General features: G+C 46.7%; 1 protein-coding gene across 2 annotated transcripts in view; it reads right to left on the minus strand.

The window, feature by feature from the left end:
• The window catches only part of LOC141229491 (5-oxoprolinase-like), a 72,878-nt gene that overhangs the window by 41,684 nt on the left and 16,142 nt on the right, over positions 1-15,052 (minus strand). For both annotated transcript variants that reach the window (XM_073667481.1, XM_073667479.1), the window contains exons 11-15: positions 14,741-14,853; positions 14,484-14,654; positions 12,978-13,115; positions 11,292-11,430; positions 10,191-10,303 (exon numbers count right to left, since the gene is read on the minus strand). In XM_073667481.1, coding sequence (XP_073523582.1) covers positions 10,191-10,303; positions 11,292-11,430; positions 12,978-13,115; positions 14,484-14,654; positions 14,741-14,853 — 674 coding nt within the window. The remainder of the gene's footprint in view (positions 1-10,190; positions 10,304-11,291; positions 11,431-12,977; positions 13,116-14,483; positions 14,655-14,740; positions 14,854-15,052) is intronic.

The following is a 15,052-nucleotide window of genomic DNA, read 5'->3' on the forward strand; positions in this document are numbered from 1 at the left end:
TGAAGGAGGCCGGGGTTATAAGAGATAGCTGTAGTCCCTGGGCGGCCCCCTTAGTCTTAGTCAGAAAGAAGGATGGCACTATGAGGATGTGTGTGGATTACAGGGAGGTCAATAAGATTACCCCGGATAGAGGAGTCTCTTGCTGCATTAAAGACTGCTAAGTATTTCTCCACATTAGATCTCACTAGTGGGTATTGGCAGGTCTCCGTTGCAGAAGAAGACCGGGAGAAAACAGCATTCACAACACCAATGGGCCTATACGAATTCCATAGCATGCTATTTGGGTTATGCAATGCACCGGGGACGTTTCAGAGACTCATGGAGTGCTGCCTGGGACACCGGAATTTTGAGACAGTACTTTTATACCTGGATGACGTCATTGTGTATTCCAAAACCTATGAAGAACATCTGGAACACCTGGTGGAGGTATTTACAGCTCTAACAAAGTATGGAATGAAGCTCAAACCATCTAAATGTTACCTGCTGAAACCAAAAGTCCAATACCTAGGGCATGTGGTCAGCGAGGATGGCGTAGCACCAGATCCGGAAAAAGTGACAGCTATCCAGGACTGGCAGAGGCCGACCACCGTCAGAGAGGTACGTCAGTTCTTAGGTTTGGTTGGGTATTACAGAAGATTTATTAAGGGCTACACGAAGATGGCAGCGCCCCTACAAAATCTTCTGGTAGGCCAAGCTAAGAAGAGAAGGTCTTCAGAGCCGCCGTTGGAATGGGGAAAGAAACAAGAAGACTCCTTCCAACAAAAGAAACAGGCCCTAAACGGTGAGGAAATCTTGGCGTACCCAGATTATAACCTACCATTTGCCCTCTACACAGATGCAAGTAATGTAGGCCTGGGAGCAGTACTGTCCCAAATACAAGAAGGCAAGGAAAGAGTAATTGCCTATGCCAGTAGAAGACTTCGACCTACCGAGAGGAACCCGGAAAATTACAGTTCCTTTAAGTTGGAGTTCCTGGCCTTGGTCTGGGCAGTCACGGAGAGGTTCAAGCATTACTTAGCAGCTTCAAAATTTACCATCTTTACGGACAACAATCCGATAACACACTTGGATACTGCAAAACTTGGTGCATTGGAGCACCGATGGATGGCCCGGCTATCGAACTACGACTTTACCATCAAGTACCGAACAGGCCGTGGAAATGCAAATGCTGATGCCCTCTCCAGAAACCCTCAAGCACATTTCATAGAATCATAGAATCATAGAATGGTAGAGTTGGAAGGGACCTCCTGGGTCATCTGGTCCAACCCCCTGCTCAAAGCAGGATTCACTAGATCATCTCAGACAGATGTCTGTCCAGCCTCTGTTTGAAGACGTCCATTGAAGGGGAACTCACCACCTCTCGTGGCAGCCTGTTCCACTCATTAATCACCCTAACTGTCAAAAAGTTTTTTCTAATATCTAATCTGTGTCTCCTCCCATTTAGTTTCATCCCATTGCTTCTAGTCTTGGGATGAAACTAAATGGATGCAAGGGCTTGAAGAAGAAACAGATGACTTGGAGGAAATAGAACTTCCAGCTTTCCATAAAAGTAGAAAATGGAAAATGACAGAAACCCATATCTACCAGAACCGTCAGGATTTTGCACTAAACCCGCTGCCTCATTATGGATGGAAAGAAACCCAAGACAGCGATCCGGCAGTGAGCCTAGTGAAGAGGCTGGTAACCCAACCGGATTCCAAAATTGAGAAGAATGCTCCCCCAGAAGCCCAATACCTGTGGATACAAAGAAGTAGGTTATCTATATATATAATCGTCTTATCCCGTCCGTCTGTCTGTCTGTCTGTCTGTCTGTCCAGGAAATCCCGCGTCGCTCATTGGTCCGCCAGCGGCCAATCAGCGCCACGGGATTTCTGAAAAAAGATGGCGGCCGTTAGCGGCTCATCTGCGGGACGGAGCTCAGCGGCGATGCAGCCGGGAGATGACCGGCGCGAGGCGCTCATTTCCCGGCCGGTACCTGCAGAAGTATCCCGACCGCCGGACCCATCTGTGGTACGGAGATGCAGCCGGGAGATGACCGGCGCAAGGCGCTCATCTCCCGGCCGGTAGCAGCGGAAGGACCGCCGGCGCCGCTGACCTCCGTGAGGAAGGGAGGACCGGGGAGCGGAGCTGCGGGTCGGGATACTTCTGCTGCGAGCGCCCGCTATGTCCCGGGTTCTTGCAGTGGAAGTAGCCGCACAGGCAGCGCCGCTCCCCGGTCCTCACCAAGACGATTCGATGATTGGTCGCGGTCTTCGGACCCGACCAATCACTGATCTTAGCGCAAAACTTAAACACCGCTGTGCTGATTGGTCGCTGACGCTGCCCGCGACCAATCACCGATTTGGGCGCCACATTTAAATATCGGCCGCGACCAATCACCACAGCGGTGTTTAAATGTGGAGCCAAGATCGGTGATTGGTCGCGGCCGATATTTAAATTTGGCGCCCAAATCGGTGATTGGTCGCGGTCAGCGTCCGCGACCAATCAGCACAATAGTGTTTAACTTTGGCGCCAAGATCAGTCATTGGTCGCGGGCCAAGACAGCGACCAATCACCGATTTGTGCGGCACTTTTAAATAGCGACCGCGACCAATTGGATGTCAGCGCCGCTGCCTGTGCGGATACTTCCGCTGCAAGAACCCGGGACATGAGCGGGTGCTCGTAGCAGAAGTATCCGGACTCGCAGCGCCGCTCCCCGGTCCTCCCTTCACAACCTAGCCGCTGATGTCCCCACAGTATCCGCATGGTGTTACAAAGGTCCGGGACATTTGTGTTAAAAATCGCTGATTGGTCGCTGGCGCTGGCCGTGACCAATCACCGATTTGGGCGCCAAATTTAAATATCGGCCGCGACCAATCACCGATCTTGGCTCCACATATAAACACCGCTGTACTGATTGGTCGCGGACGCTATTTAAATGTGCCGCCAAAATCGGTGATTGGTCGCGCACAGCGTCGGCGACCAATCAGCACAGCGGTGTTTAAATGTGGAGCCAAGATCAGTGATTGGTCGCGGCCGATATTTAAATTTGGCGCCCAAATCGGTGATTGGTCGCGGGCTGCGCCAGCGACCAATCAGCGATTTTTTTACACAAATGACATCCAATTGGTCGCGGCCGCTATTTAAATCTGCCGCACAATTCGGTGATTGGTCGCTGTCTTGGCCCGCGACCAATCACCGATCTTGGCTCCACATTTAAACACCGCTGTGCTGATTGGTCGCGGCCGATATTTAAATTTGGCGCCCAAATCGGTGATTGGTCGCGGGCAGCGCCAGCGACCAATCACCGATTTTTAACACATATGTCCGGACCTTTGTAACACCATGCGGATACCTCGGGGACATCAGCGGCTAGGGTGTGAAGGGAGGACCGGGGAGCGGCGCTGCGGGTCGGGATACTTCTGCTCCGAGCGCCCGCTCATGTCCCGGGTTCTCGCAGCGGAAGTACCCGCACAGGCAGCGGCGCTCCCCGGTCCTCACTAATACAATTCCGCTCCCTGCTCCTCACCAATACGATTCGCGGATTGGTCGCGTGCGGAGAGCGCGACCAATCAGTGATCTTGGCGCTAAAGTTAAACACCGCTGCCCGTGACCAATCACCGATTTGGGCGCCACATTTAAACACTGCTGTGCTAATTGGTCGTGGACGCCAGCCGCGACCAATCAGCGAGCTTGGCGCAAAATTTAAACGCTCTGCTGATTGGTCGCGGACACCATCCGCGACCAATTCGCGAGATTGGCGCCAACATTAAACAACGCTCTGCTGATTGGTCGCGGACTCCAGCTGCGACCAATCAGCGATTTTGGCGCTAAATTTAAATACCGCTCTGCTGATCGATCGCGGTCGCTGGCCGAGATCAATCAGCAGTATTGGCGCAAAATTTAAACACCGCTCTGCTGATTGGTCGCGCCCACCAGCCGCGACCAATCAGCGAAATTGGCGGCAAATTTAAACAACGCTCTGCTGATTGGTTGAGGCTGCCGGCCGCGACCAATCATCGATTTTGCCGCCCAATTTAAACAACGCTCTGCTGATTGGTCGCGATTAATCAGCGATTTTGGCGCCAAATTTAAACCCCGCTCTGCATCTTTCTGCTGATTGGTCGCGGTCACCGGCCGCGACCAATCAGCAGTATTGTCGCTACATTTAAACACCTCTTTGCTGATTGGTAGCGGTCGCGACTAATCAACGATTTTGGTGCCAAATTTAAACACGCTCTCCAGTCCTCACTAACACGGCTTGCTGATTGGTCGCGGCCGCCGCCCCCGACCAATCAGCGATTTTGGGGCAAAATTCAAACACCGCTCTGCTGATTGGTCGCGGCCGCCATCCGCGACCAATCAGCGAGATTGGCACCAAATTTAATCAACGCTCTGCTGATTATTCGAGACCGGTAACCGCGACCAATCAGCATTATTAGTGCCAAATTTAAACACCGCTGTGCTAATTGGTCCCGGCTGTGACCAATCACCATAATTGGCGCCAAATTTAAATACCGCTCTGCTCATTGGTCACGTTCACTAGCCGCGACCAATCAGCATTATTGGCGCCAAATTTAAATCCCGCTCTGCTGATTAGTCGCGGCCGCCGGCGCCAAATTTTAACACAGCATTGCCGATTGGTCACGGTTGCCGGCCTTGACCAATCAGCGATTTTGGCGCAAAATTTAAACACAGCTCTGCTGACTGCGCCCGGTCGGCCGCATACCTATTCTAGAATACCCGATGCATTAGAATCGGGCCACCATCTAGTTTATCTATAAAAACCAATTGTGCAGACGGTATATCAATCCAAGGACACATGAAATGGTATGGCAAGTTGTGGTTCCAAAGAGAGACGTCCAAATGGTATTGGAAGCGTACCATAATGGAGCAGGACACTTTGGATGGAGAAAACTGGAAATACTGTTACGTGAGAGGTTTTATTGGATTGGCATGAGGTCTTCCATAGAAAAATGGTGTAAAAATTGTGGCCCATGCTCATTAAGAAGAGGAGATCGTAACAACCAGAAAGCACCACTCCAGCCTATCATAACCAAACAGCCCTTGGAACTAGAAGCCTTGGATCATGTCAAACTCACACCCTGTAGATCAGGCTATACTTATGCTCTTACAATGGTGGACCACTATTCCAGATTCCTAGTGGTAGCGCCTGTGAAGGATTTGACAGCTCAGACAGCAGCAAGAACCTTTCAAGCTTATTTCTGCAGGCCACATGGATATCCAGAACAGGTATTGACAGATCAGGGTCCTGCATTTGAAGCGGAAATATTTCAAGAGTTCTGTAGCTTGTATGGATGCAAGAAAATTTGTACCACGCCTTACCATGCCCAAACTAACGAAATGTGCGAAAAAATGAATCACGTGGTAATAGCATTGCTGAAGTCTCTACCCTTGGAAGACAGAAACAGATGGCCAGAGAAATTAGCAGATCTGATTGACATCTATAACAACATCCCAGTAAGCTCAACTAATTGTACCCCGGCATACTTGATGAGAACGAGACTAGGAAAATTGCCAGTGGACTTTGAAATGGGCATTGTAGTTCCTGAGGAAGACCCCTCAAGTGCAGATTGGGATACTAGAAGAACAGAACAATACAAGAAAATACAGGAGTGTGTTGAGAAAAGTCTAGCAAAATCCAGAGAAAGACAAGAAACCAATTTCAATAAAAACGCACAAGGAATCCCGTTAACCCCCGGAGAATTGGTTTTGAAAAGGAAAAAGAGACTTCATAAGTTAGATAATCAATGGGAAGAAGAACCATACACTGTATTACCATCCAATTTTGACAAGCAGAAAACCTGTCTAATCAGCAAGGATAACTGAAAAACAACAGCAACAGTGTCCCGAGATCACTTAAAGAAGTGTCCTCAACCCTTACAACAAAAAGAATATATCCCTTGTCCCATACCAGAAGAAGAGACGCCAAGGACAATTAAGACAATCTTAGGAGAGTTACCCGCAGATTGGCCCCAAATAGAAGGAGCATATTTAATTCCCATGTTGACATTCCCACAACCAGTAGAAGGATCAAGAGCAGAAGAACCACCTGCTGCATCCGAGCTAGGGAATCCTGCAATCGGTGTACCTGCCATTCCCACTAGGGAAGTGGGAAGACACTCCGGCATACTTGTGCTACGTAGACCAACACATGAGTCAGTAAGTAGTGTTCGCTCCCCACCAGGCTTACGCACCAGTGGGATACCAGTTTTACGGAGGTCATCACATATTAATTTTGGACACCCACCACTCAGATACAGGGAGTAAACCATAACAAGTGGGAAAAGTAAATACACTGTGTTCCAAATTATTATGCAAATAATATTTTCTCAGATTTTCCCAAATTACCTATATGAATTGCAGTCATTGTAATTTTCCAGTCAAATAACTATTAGAGTACAATTGAAAGGTTTTTGTACAAACTGCCTATGATAACAGGATATTTTTAAAAAAATTAAAAACTCAAACTGCACTCAAAATGCATGTTCCAAATTATTATGCAAAGCAGAGTTTTCAACCTTTTCATTTTAATAAAGAACAAAAAATTGGTCATTTTTGAAATTATAAGCATTAGCAGGTTATTACAAACTGAAATCAAACAGTTTTCAACTCAAAACTTTATTCTAGGTGATGTTACATTTGCACATAGGACCGCTTGTTCGAAAGGAGCTTCTGAACTCTCTCGTCCATTGAATTTGTCAGGTTTTGGATGGTTTCTGCTTCAATTGTTTTGCATGAAACAGAATACCCTCCCAGAGCTGTTGCTTAGATGTGAACTGCCTCCCGCCATCATAGACACTCCTTTTGATGATGCTCAAGAGGTTCTCAATGGGGTTGAGGTCAGGGGAGCATGGATGCCACACCATAAGTTTGTCCCCTTTTATGCCCATAGCAGCCAGAGATGCAGATGTGTTATGTGCAGCATGAGACGGGGCATTATCATGCATGAAAATGATCTTGCTGCGGAATGCACGGTTCTTCTTCTTGAACCATGGAAGGAAGTGCTGTTTGAGAAACTCAACATACATTATGGAGTTCATCTTTACCCCTTCAGGGATCCTAAAATGGCCGACAATCTCTCTCCCCATGATTCCAGCCCAAAACATTACTCCACCTCCTCCTTGTTAGCGCCGTAGCCGTGTTTGCATGGGGTGTCCATCAACCAGCCATCCTCCACTCCATCCATCTGGACCATCGAGATCATTTCATGCATGATAATGCCCCGTCTCATGCTGCACATAACACATCTGCATCTCTGGCTGCTGTGGGCATAAAAGGGGACAAACTTATGGTGTGGCACCCATGCTCCCCTGACCTCAACCCCATTGAGAACCTCTGGAGCATTATCAAAAGGAGTGTCTATGATGGCGGGAGGCAGTTCACATCTAAGCAACAGCTCTGGGAGGGTATTCTGTCCTCATGCAAAACAATTAAAGCAGAAACCATCCAAAACCTGACAAATTCAATGGACGAGAGAGTTCAAAAGCTCCGTTCGAACAAGGGGTCCTATGTGCAAATGTAACATCACCTAGAATAAAGTTTTGAGTTGAAAACTGTTTGATTTCAGTTTGTAATAACATGCTAATGCTTATAATTTCAAAAATGACCATTTTTTGGGTCTTTATTAAAATGAAAAGGTTGAAAACTCTGCTGTGCATAATAATTTGGAACATGCATTTTGAGTGCAGTTTGAGTTTTTTATTTTTTAAAAAATATCCTGTTATCATAGGCAGTTTGTACAAAAACCTTTCAATTGTACTCTAATAGTTATTTGACTGGAAAATTACAATGACTGCAATTCATATAGGTAATTTGGGAAAATCTGAGAAAATATTATTTGCATAATAATTTGAACACAGTGTAGGTACAAAAATGTAAATATGTGGTTAAAGTCAGTATATAGAAGGGTGACGAGTAGACCAAAACAGGTTACACCAGGTACACAACATAAAAAAAGGGGTGAGTAGAGTTGAAGTAAGAAGCGGTCTAGGGAGAGCAAAATCTTGGCCAATAGGTGACCCCATGGCCAAAGGGCCTACAGTGCTTATGACCGGGAGAGGCCCCTGCAGTACCTAGGACCCTTGCGCCGAGGCACAAGTAGTAAATGTTTTGTTGTGTATTGTGAATTATTAAGTCTATTTGAATCTTTAAGCCTAAAGAGACTTTACCTGTTTGGACGTCTGAAACTTTTTGAAAATTTTTTAAGAATGGACCGAAGCCACAGGACTGGTGGTGGCAAAAACACTTTCCCTTTAACAGCCTGCAGCAGATCGACTAGCGTTGTATGGACTGGTTATCAGTTTTTCCCATTTTCCCTGGATATTGTAAATTTTATTTTGGAGACTCTGTCCAAATTACAAATATAAATGTTAATGTTATCTTTGTTAAAAAAAAAATAAAAAATTGTTTCAGTCCCGGTGGAGTGAAGTTAACTAGGGGGGAATGTGGCACCCCTGCGGGGGATTACCACAGGATCCATAGGTGCACGGAGAGATGTACACTTGGGCACACACAACACCTTCCACCCCAGGTCTGAGGGGAGGAGTCAGTTTCCAGGGAGACAGCAAAGCGGCAGTTAGTCATGTGAGGGATGAAGGAGGAGAGAGACAGAGAGCTGTTGGCTGAGGACCAGTGAAGCCCTGAACTAGGAAACAGGTCTGTGTTGTGAAGCGCCCTAGAGAGAGGGACGGAGGCTAGAAGGAGAAAGAAAGAGATAAAACTATTATCCCTTTAGCTCACCTGGACACCGGAGTCCGAGATTGCTATTAATTCAGGAATAGCATAGAAAACCCGGAGAGATCAGGAGGATCTACTCCCCTTGAAGAAGAAGGGGAAAGAGTCGCCAAACTTGACCAAGTATAGGACCAGGGGCCCAGAAAGAGAATTGGTAGCCCCAAGGAAAGGTCCTCATTGTCAGTTGTGGAGAAGGACCCCAAAGAAAGTAAAAGGTGGCAGGTTCAGCTTAAGGCAGGACTGACCCCAAACAACGCACACATTGTTAGAGGAGGCCTCACAAATCTCCAGGGTGAATATCACTACCTGCACCGAAAACCTGGTTACCCTCCTGAACTGTACCTGTTACCGGACATCAGAAAAAGAAAGGTACTGAAACAAAGACTTAATGTGTGTGTGCCTACTTTGACATTACTGCCTATAGCGTTCGTACAAGCCGTATGACGATCACCTCAGCAACCATACACAGCGCTGGTAACCGACTTTACCAGTTACCACAGGAGGCGTCAGGACACAATACTCCCATCATCCTCACCCCCATCCCTTTACTGACGGTCCAGGGCACGGGACCGTGAACCGACCAACCGTGATCCCCACAGAAGTAACCCATCCATCCCGGTATCCGCGTACCCCTACCCCTGTCGACCGAATCAGTACCACAATGCACATACTGGCTGGCGGGTCTCCTGACCCGAGAGTGACAGGTTCATATATTTCTAGAAAGCTGTCATGCTCGAGTTAGGAGACCCGCCAGCCAGTCCGTGCATTGCGGTCCGATCTCAGACAGATTTATATAGACTTATGAATGTGCCCTACATGTCATCTTTCTTATCTGGTGTAAATGCTGCAGTTCTCCTGAATCTGGCATTGCTTATATTCTGTTCCTGCACCCCCATTTCTGAGACATGCCCCCCTTTTTACAGTATTTAAAAGTAGTCTTTTTAGCCAACTGGGTGTGGTTCTTAAGAGTTACATCCTGTAGAGAGACAAGAACCTGCCCCACATCCTGTCAACTGATAAGAGGATTTCTGTTGCTAGAAAGGCATTACACTTACCAACAGGCACAAATGGGAGACACCCACTTGTCTTCACTATGGTGTGATATTTTTGTTACCCTTTCTGATATGTTTTTCTTGTGCCTACATGTGGTTGGACCAGTGGAAAGAAAAAGACCCGCCCTCAATTCCTGTAAAGAGGCAAAGACCCGCCCTCACTTCCTGTAAAGAGGCAAAGACACACCCTCACTTCCTGTAAAGAGGCAAAGACCCGCCCTCACTTCCTGTAAAGAGGCAAAGACCCGCCCTCACTTCCTGTAAAGAGGCAAAGACCCGCCCTCACTTCCTGTAATTTGGTTCAGTGCTTCTGCTGCTAGAGACGGATTACACTTGCCAGAGATCGGCACAATAGATTCCATACATTGAATTGATCATCTCTGTATTATGTGATGTCCGCACCTGTTCTTATCTATAATAATGGCCGGTCCATCAATTGTGTGGTCACAGGATAGATCCTCCAGAAGATACACACTGGTGTCCATGTATCCTTCTTCAAAATAGCATTTAGTGACCTGCGAACAGGTTACAGATTAAAAAAGTAGAACTAAAGTGTTGTCAGATTTTAAGAACAGAGCAGTCAACTGCACTAATCTCACCGACATCATTGGTTTGTGGGATGTGTGTCCATTGGGCGAGTTGTGTGCGGCAGATGTCTAGCGTGGATGTGGTGGGTTGTCTTCTGTGTGAGTGGCGCTTGAATGTGAATTGTGGCCAGCAGACAAGTGCTGTAAGTGTTATAATTATTCAGAAGAGGAGTGGAGGGTACAATATTTTTTCAATAGGTAGGAGGAGTGTGGGCAGCTGTTAATTTGGCATGCGAGTGTAAAATGTGTGGATTGCATCTGTGTTGGGTGGTGCGTGCACATTTATTCAGTGGTTGAGTGGGAAACGGGTCCTGTGATTGCATTGCATAGACGTGAATGTGATTATTCGGTATATTTCATGCGTGTGGGGCATACCTAGCTGATAGGTGAGGAGCGTACCTAGCGGATAGGTGATGCGTGCGGCACGTACCTAGCGGATAGGTGACGGGCGCGTACCTAGCGGATAGGTGACGCACGTGGCAATCTAGTGTCTGAAATGTGTATGGTGGATAAGCAGAGTACCAAGCAACCACGCACTTCTACTTAGCCTCTAATTCTTTGTGTTTTTTGGAATTGAGGGGAGAGGGCGCGTATATTGAGGAAAAAGGGCACAAACATTGAGGGGAGAGGGTGCAGACACCGAGGAAAGAGGACTCATGAATGGAGGAGAGGTCGCGCATACGTTGAGAAGACTGGGAACATACATTGTCGGGAGCATAATTTGAGAAGACTGGGAGCATACATTGTCGGGAGCATAATTTGAGAAGACTGGGAGTATACACCAAGTGGAAGGGGGCACGTACATTGAGGGGGTAGTCTAATATCTTTAATGGAGGGACACATACATTGAGTGGGGGGGAGCACATACATAATCATTTGTGTTTCTATCACTTGGTAAACTGCAGGACTCACTCACAGTCTCCACACGTGCCGGCCGACCACTGGGCACGATACGAGTCTCGCAGCGGACGCCAGTGCTGCCCGTTCCTCGCACACGGATGTCGTCCACTACAATATTCCGGGAGGGGATGGTGAATCCAAACTCCTTCATGTACCTGTCGAGGGTCACATTATATTAACAAATCAAAAATATGACTGACGGGGAACTTTTTGGAATTATCTTAAGAAAATATTTTACTCCCAATCTTTTGGTTGACTCGCCTTTTTCATCCTTACATTTACTAGAATAGGTGATATGTTAAAGGGGGTGTAGACTTTTGCAACATCTTTTTTGCAAGAAAGCTAGGAGGGATAGCTAATACTAGAGAAGAGAGAAGATTCAAAAAGATCTAAACAAAGTGGAACTGTGAGCAGCAACTAACAGAATGGTTTTTAACAGGGAGAAATGCAAAGTCCGACATCTGGGCAATAAAAATGAAAAAAGCATATACAGAATGGGAGGAATAGAGCTAAGCAACAGCAGGTGTGAAAAAGACTTAGGTATACTAATAGATCATAGACTGAACATGAGTCAACAGTGTGATGCAGCAGTAAAAAAGGGAAACATAATTCTGGGATGTATTAACAGAAGGATACAGTCTAGATCACGTGAAGTCATTATCGGACTTTACTCCTCTTTGGTCAGACCTCATCTGGAAAACTGTGTCCAGTTTTGGGCACCACATTTAAAAAAAAGACATCGAAGACCTGGAGCAAGTTCAGAGAAGAGCGACCAGAATGGTGACCGGTCTGCAGACCATGTCCTATGAGGAACGGTTACTGGATCTGGGAATGTTTAGCTGCAAAAGAGAAGACTGAGAGGAGACTTAATAGCTGTCTACAAATATCTGAAGGGCTGTCACATTGTAGAGGGATCATCCTTATTCTCATTTGCACAAGGAAAGACTAGAAGCAATGGGATGAAACTGAATGGGAGAAGATACCGATTAGATAGTAGAAAAAACTTTGACAGTGAGGTGATCAATGAGTGGAACAGGCGGCCACGAGAGGTGGAGAGTTCTCCTTCAATGGACGTCTTCAATCAGACAGATGTCGGTCCGAGATGGTTTAGTGACTCCTGCATTGAGCAGGGGTTGGACATGAGGACCCAGGAGGTTCCTCCAACTCGAACATTCTAGGATTCCATGTTAAGTTTTTTCTTTTCCTCCAATGCATCTAAAATAACGCATAAAAATGTCCCAGCGTTTTTTGTATACAGCTCTTGAATTTATATTTACGTGTTATTTCTCACCCTCTTCTTCATAACTTTTACACATTGGAAAAGGGAACACAACTAGCGGGGCTATTACATGACAGAAGGTTTAGATTGCACAGGGGTGGTGTGAAGATTGGGGAGACACATAACTCTGCAGAAGAACTGCTGACACGTAACGGTAGGAGAGTTGAGTTTTTGTTAATTTGTTGCAATGCATCTGAATTATGGTGTCATGTGGATACAAGTAGAAATGTTCAGCGCAGGGTCGTTGTGGTCCAAGCAGGTTATGAATGCAGCTCTGGATGTGACTGGAGGACATTATATTACTGAGGATAAGTAGGCGGTAAGTGAAGGACTTTCAGGGTGGTATCTGGCATTAAAGGGACACAACTGAGCGGTCGCCCTTATATTTAGGATCCAGACCTAAAAGGAGTTTCCGGATTGTACCTGGCAGTGAAGGCCTCCTTGAAATCCCCCACCCGGTAGGAGTCGGGGGTCCCAGGGTATCCTCTTGCAGAACACATTAGCGCACAGTCAGTCCGCTCGTACCGGAGATGGAGGAAGGGCTCAGTGTCAATTTGTGACCTGTATGAGATAATATAAACACTGTGTGAGGTCACGGCCCCATGATCAGTATTCGGTCAGTATTTTTTCTCAGGAGTGGGTGATAAATGCAGAATTGGTGACTTGTTTCCATTATACCTTTTCTCTGATTGTTCCTCACCTGGTTTTGGCTCCCACTCCTGAGAAAAAATACTGACCGAATACTGACCAAATACTGATAGTGGGGCCGTGGCCTAAGAGCGATTTCTGGGGTCCGGATAATAATGCAGCGTGTTAGTTCTGATACAAAAACTCCACAGAGCGAACAGCCTAAAATGTCACCGCTTTATTAATTTCCTTTATAAGTGGAAGGAGCACGGCCAAAATCAGATCAGATGAAAAGCGGTCACACGGGAAGCAGACGTAGAACAAGGGATGATGACGCTAAAGATTATTCACAAGAAATCAAGTTGTCTCCTTTCCACCATAAATGGTGGATTAATTGCTGATTCTTGGGGGTCCGACTGCTGGGACCCCTCGGTGATCCTGAGATGGAAGCTCTGTAACCCTGAGAATATGGATCTGCAGCTCTGTCAGGAAGGGATTGGAGGTGCACATGCACGAGCAGTCCCATAGAGAATGGATGGACCAATCCCTTCCTGACGCAGAGCCCAGGAGGTTCCAGAGCCCCGATCTCAGGATCACTGAGGATTCCAGGGGTCCATCCCATGATTATCAGTAAGTTATTTCCTAGCCTATGGCCTAAGGGTAAGTTTTGATTCTAAAACTGTTCTAGACTACCAGAGAAACAGGTACTAACATCTCCAATAACTCAGACCACAAGGATGGCCTAGATCACAGGGGAAATATTTTCACCTTCTCTAGATCACGAGGGATGAAGAGATTAAATTTGTCTGCTGTTCTAGACCACCAGGGATGTAAGCACTGACCTCCTTACTAGCGGAGACCTGAGGGATGGTGACATTAACGCCTCTTCTGTTCTAGACCACCAGGGATGCAGATAACCTTTAAATTAACCGAGACCACCATGGATGGTGACATTACCTCCTCTGAAAGTGGGCACTAACAACTAAAGTGAACTACACCACCAACATGGGGATATTAGCTACTCCAATGAATGGCAAAAAAAACATGAATTAGGGGACATGGAATGTAACAGGGGGGAATGGTGTGTAGTATCCCACCACCAATACTAGAGGGTCCGCTAACGCAGGAGATATCAGAAGATGAGCCCCTGCAACATGCTGACTGCACTAGAAATGCAGCAAGGTCTGAAAACTTTATATTTGGGGGTTAACTTGGGTGCATCGTAAAAACTGAGAAATATGGTAAATTGTACAAATAATACTTCTGTACCGCGGACTAATATCTACGGCGTCAATCGATTACCGGTGAAATCCTTGCTGCTGAAGGGCTTCTATGCACTGCGCCTCCAAGGCTGCGATTCTCTCCTCCAGAAGCGGAAAGGATTCTTTACTGTACAGCACAGAACACGGCTCCTGAGCCTCATGCACCACATCGGCCAGCGCCATGCCGAACGCCGACAGGACGCCACCGTATCTGGAAACAACCGATACAAAAAGTCCGGGGTAAATAAACCAACTTATGGCTCCTCGAGCAAGAACTGAGCAATACGAGCCGCTCACTTATGGATAAACACGGTCTTCATGCCGAGAGATCGAGCGATGGCACAAGCGTGCTGCCCCCCGGCCCCTCCAAAACACGCCAGCACGTGACGAGACGTGTCGTGACCCTTGGCCTGTAGACACAGAGGATTCCAAAAGTAACGCTAAATATTATTCACCAATTTCCCAGTAACTTCTTCTCATTTTTTTTTTTTTTTATCTTTCTGCTAATCTCACATGAGGGCTTGTGGGTTTTTTTGAGGGATGAGCAGTAGTATTATATGCAACCATGTCATTTGTTATGTCAAATAATAATAATAAAAAAAATCCTTT

This window comes from Phyllobates terribilis, unplaced genomic scaffold (assembly GCF_046119375.1).
Source record: "Phyllobates terribilis strain yellow unplaced genomic scaffold, ASM4611937v1 Scaffold_482__1_contigs__length_1377538, whole genome shotgun sequence".
NCBI classification, from domain to species: domain Eukaryota; kingdom Metazoa; phylum Chordata; class Amphibia; order Anura; family Dendrobatidae; genus Phyllobates; species Phyllobates terribilis.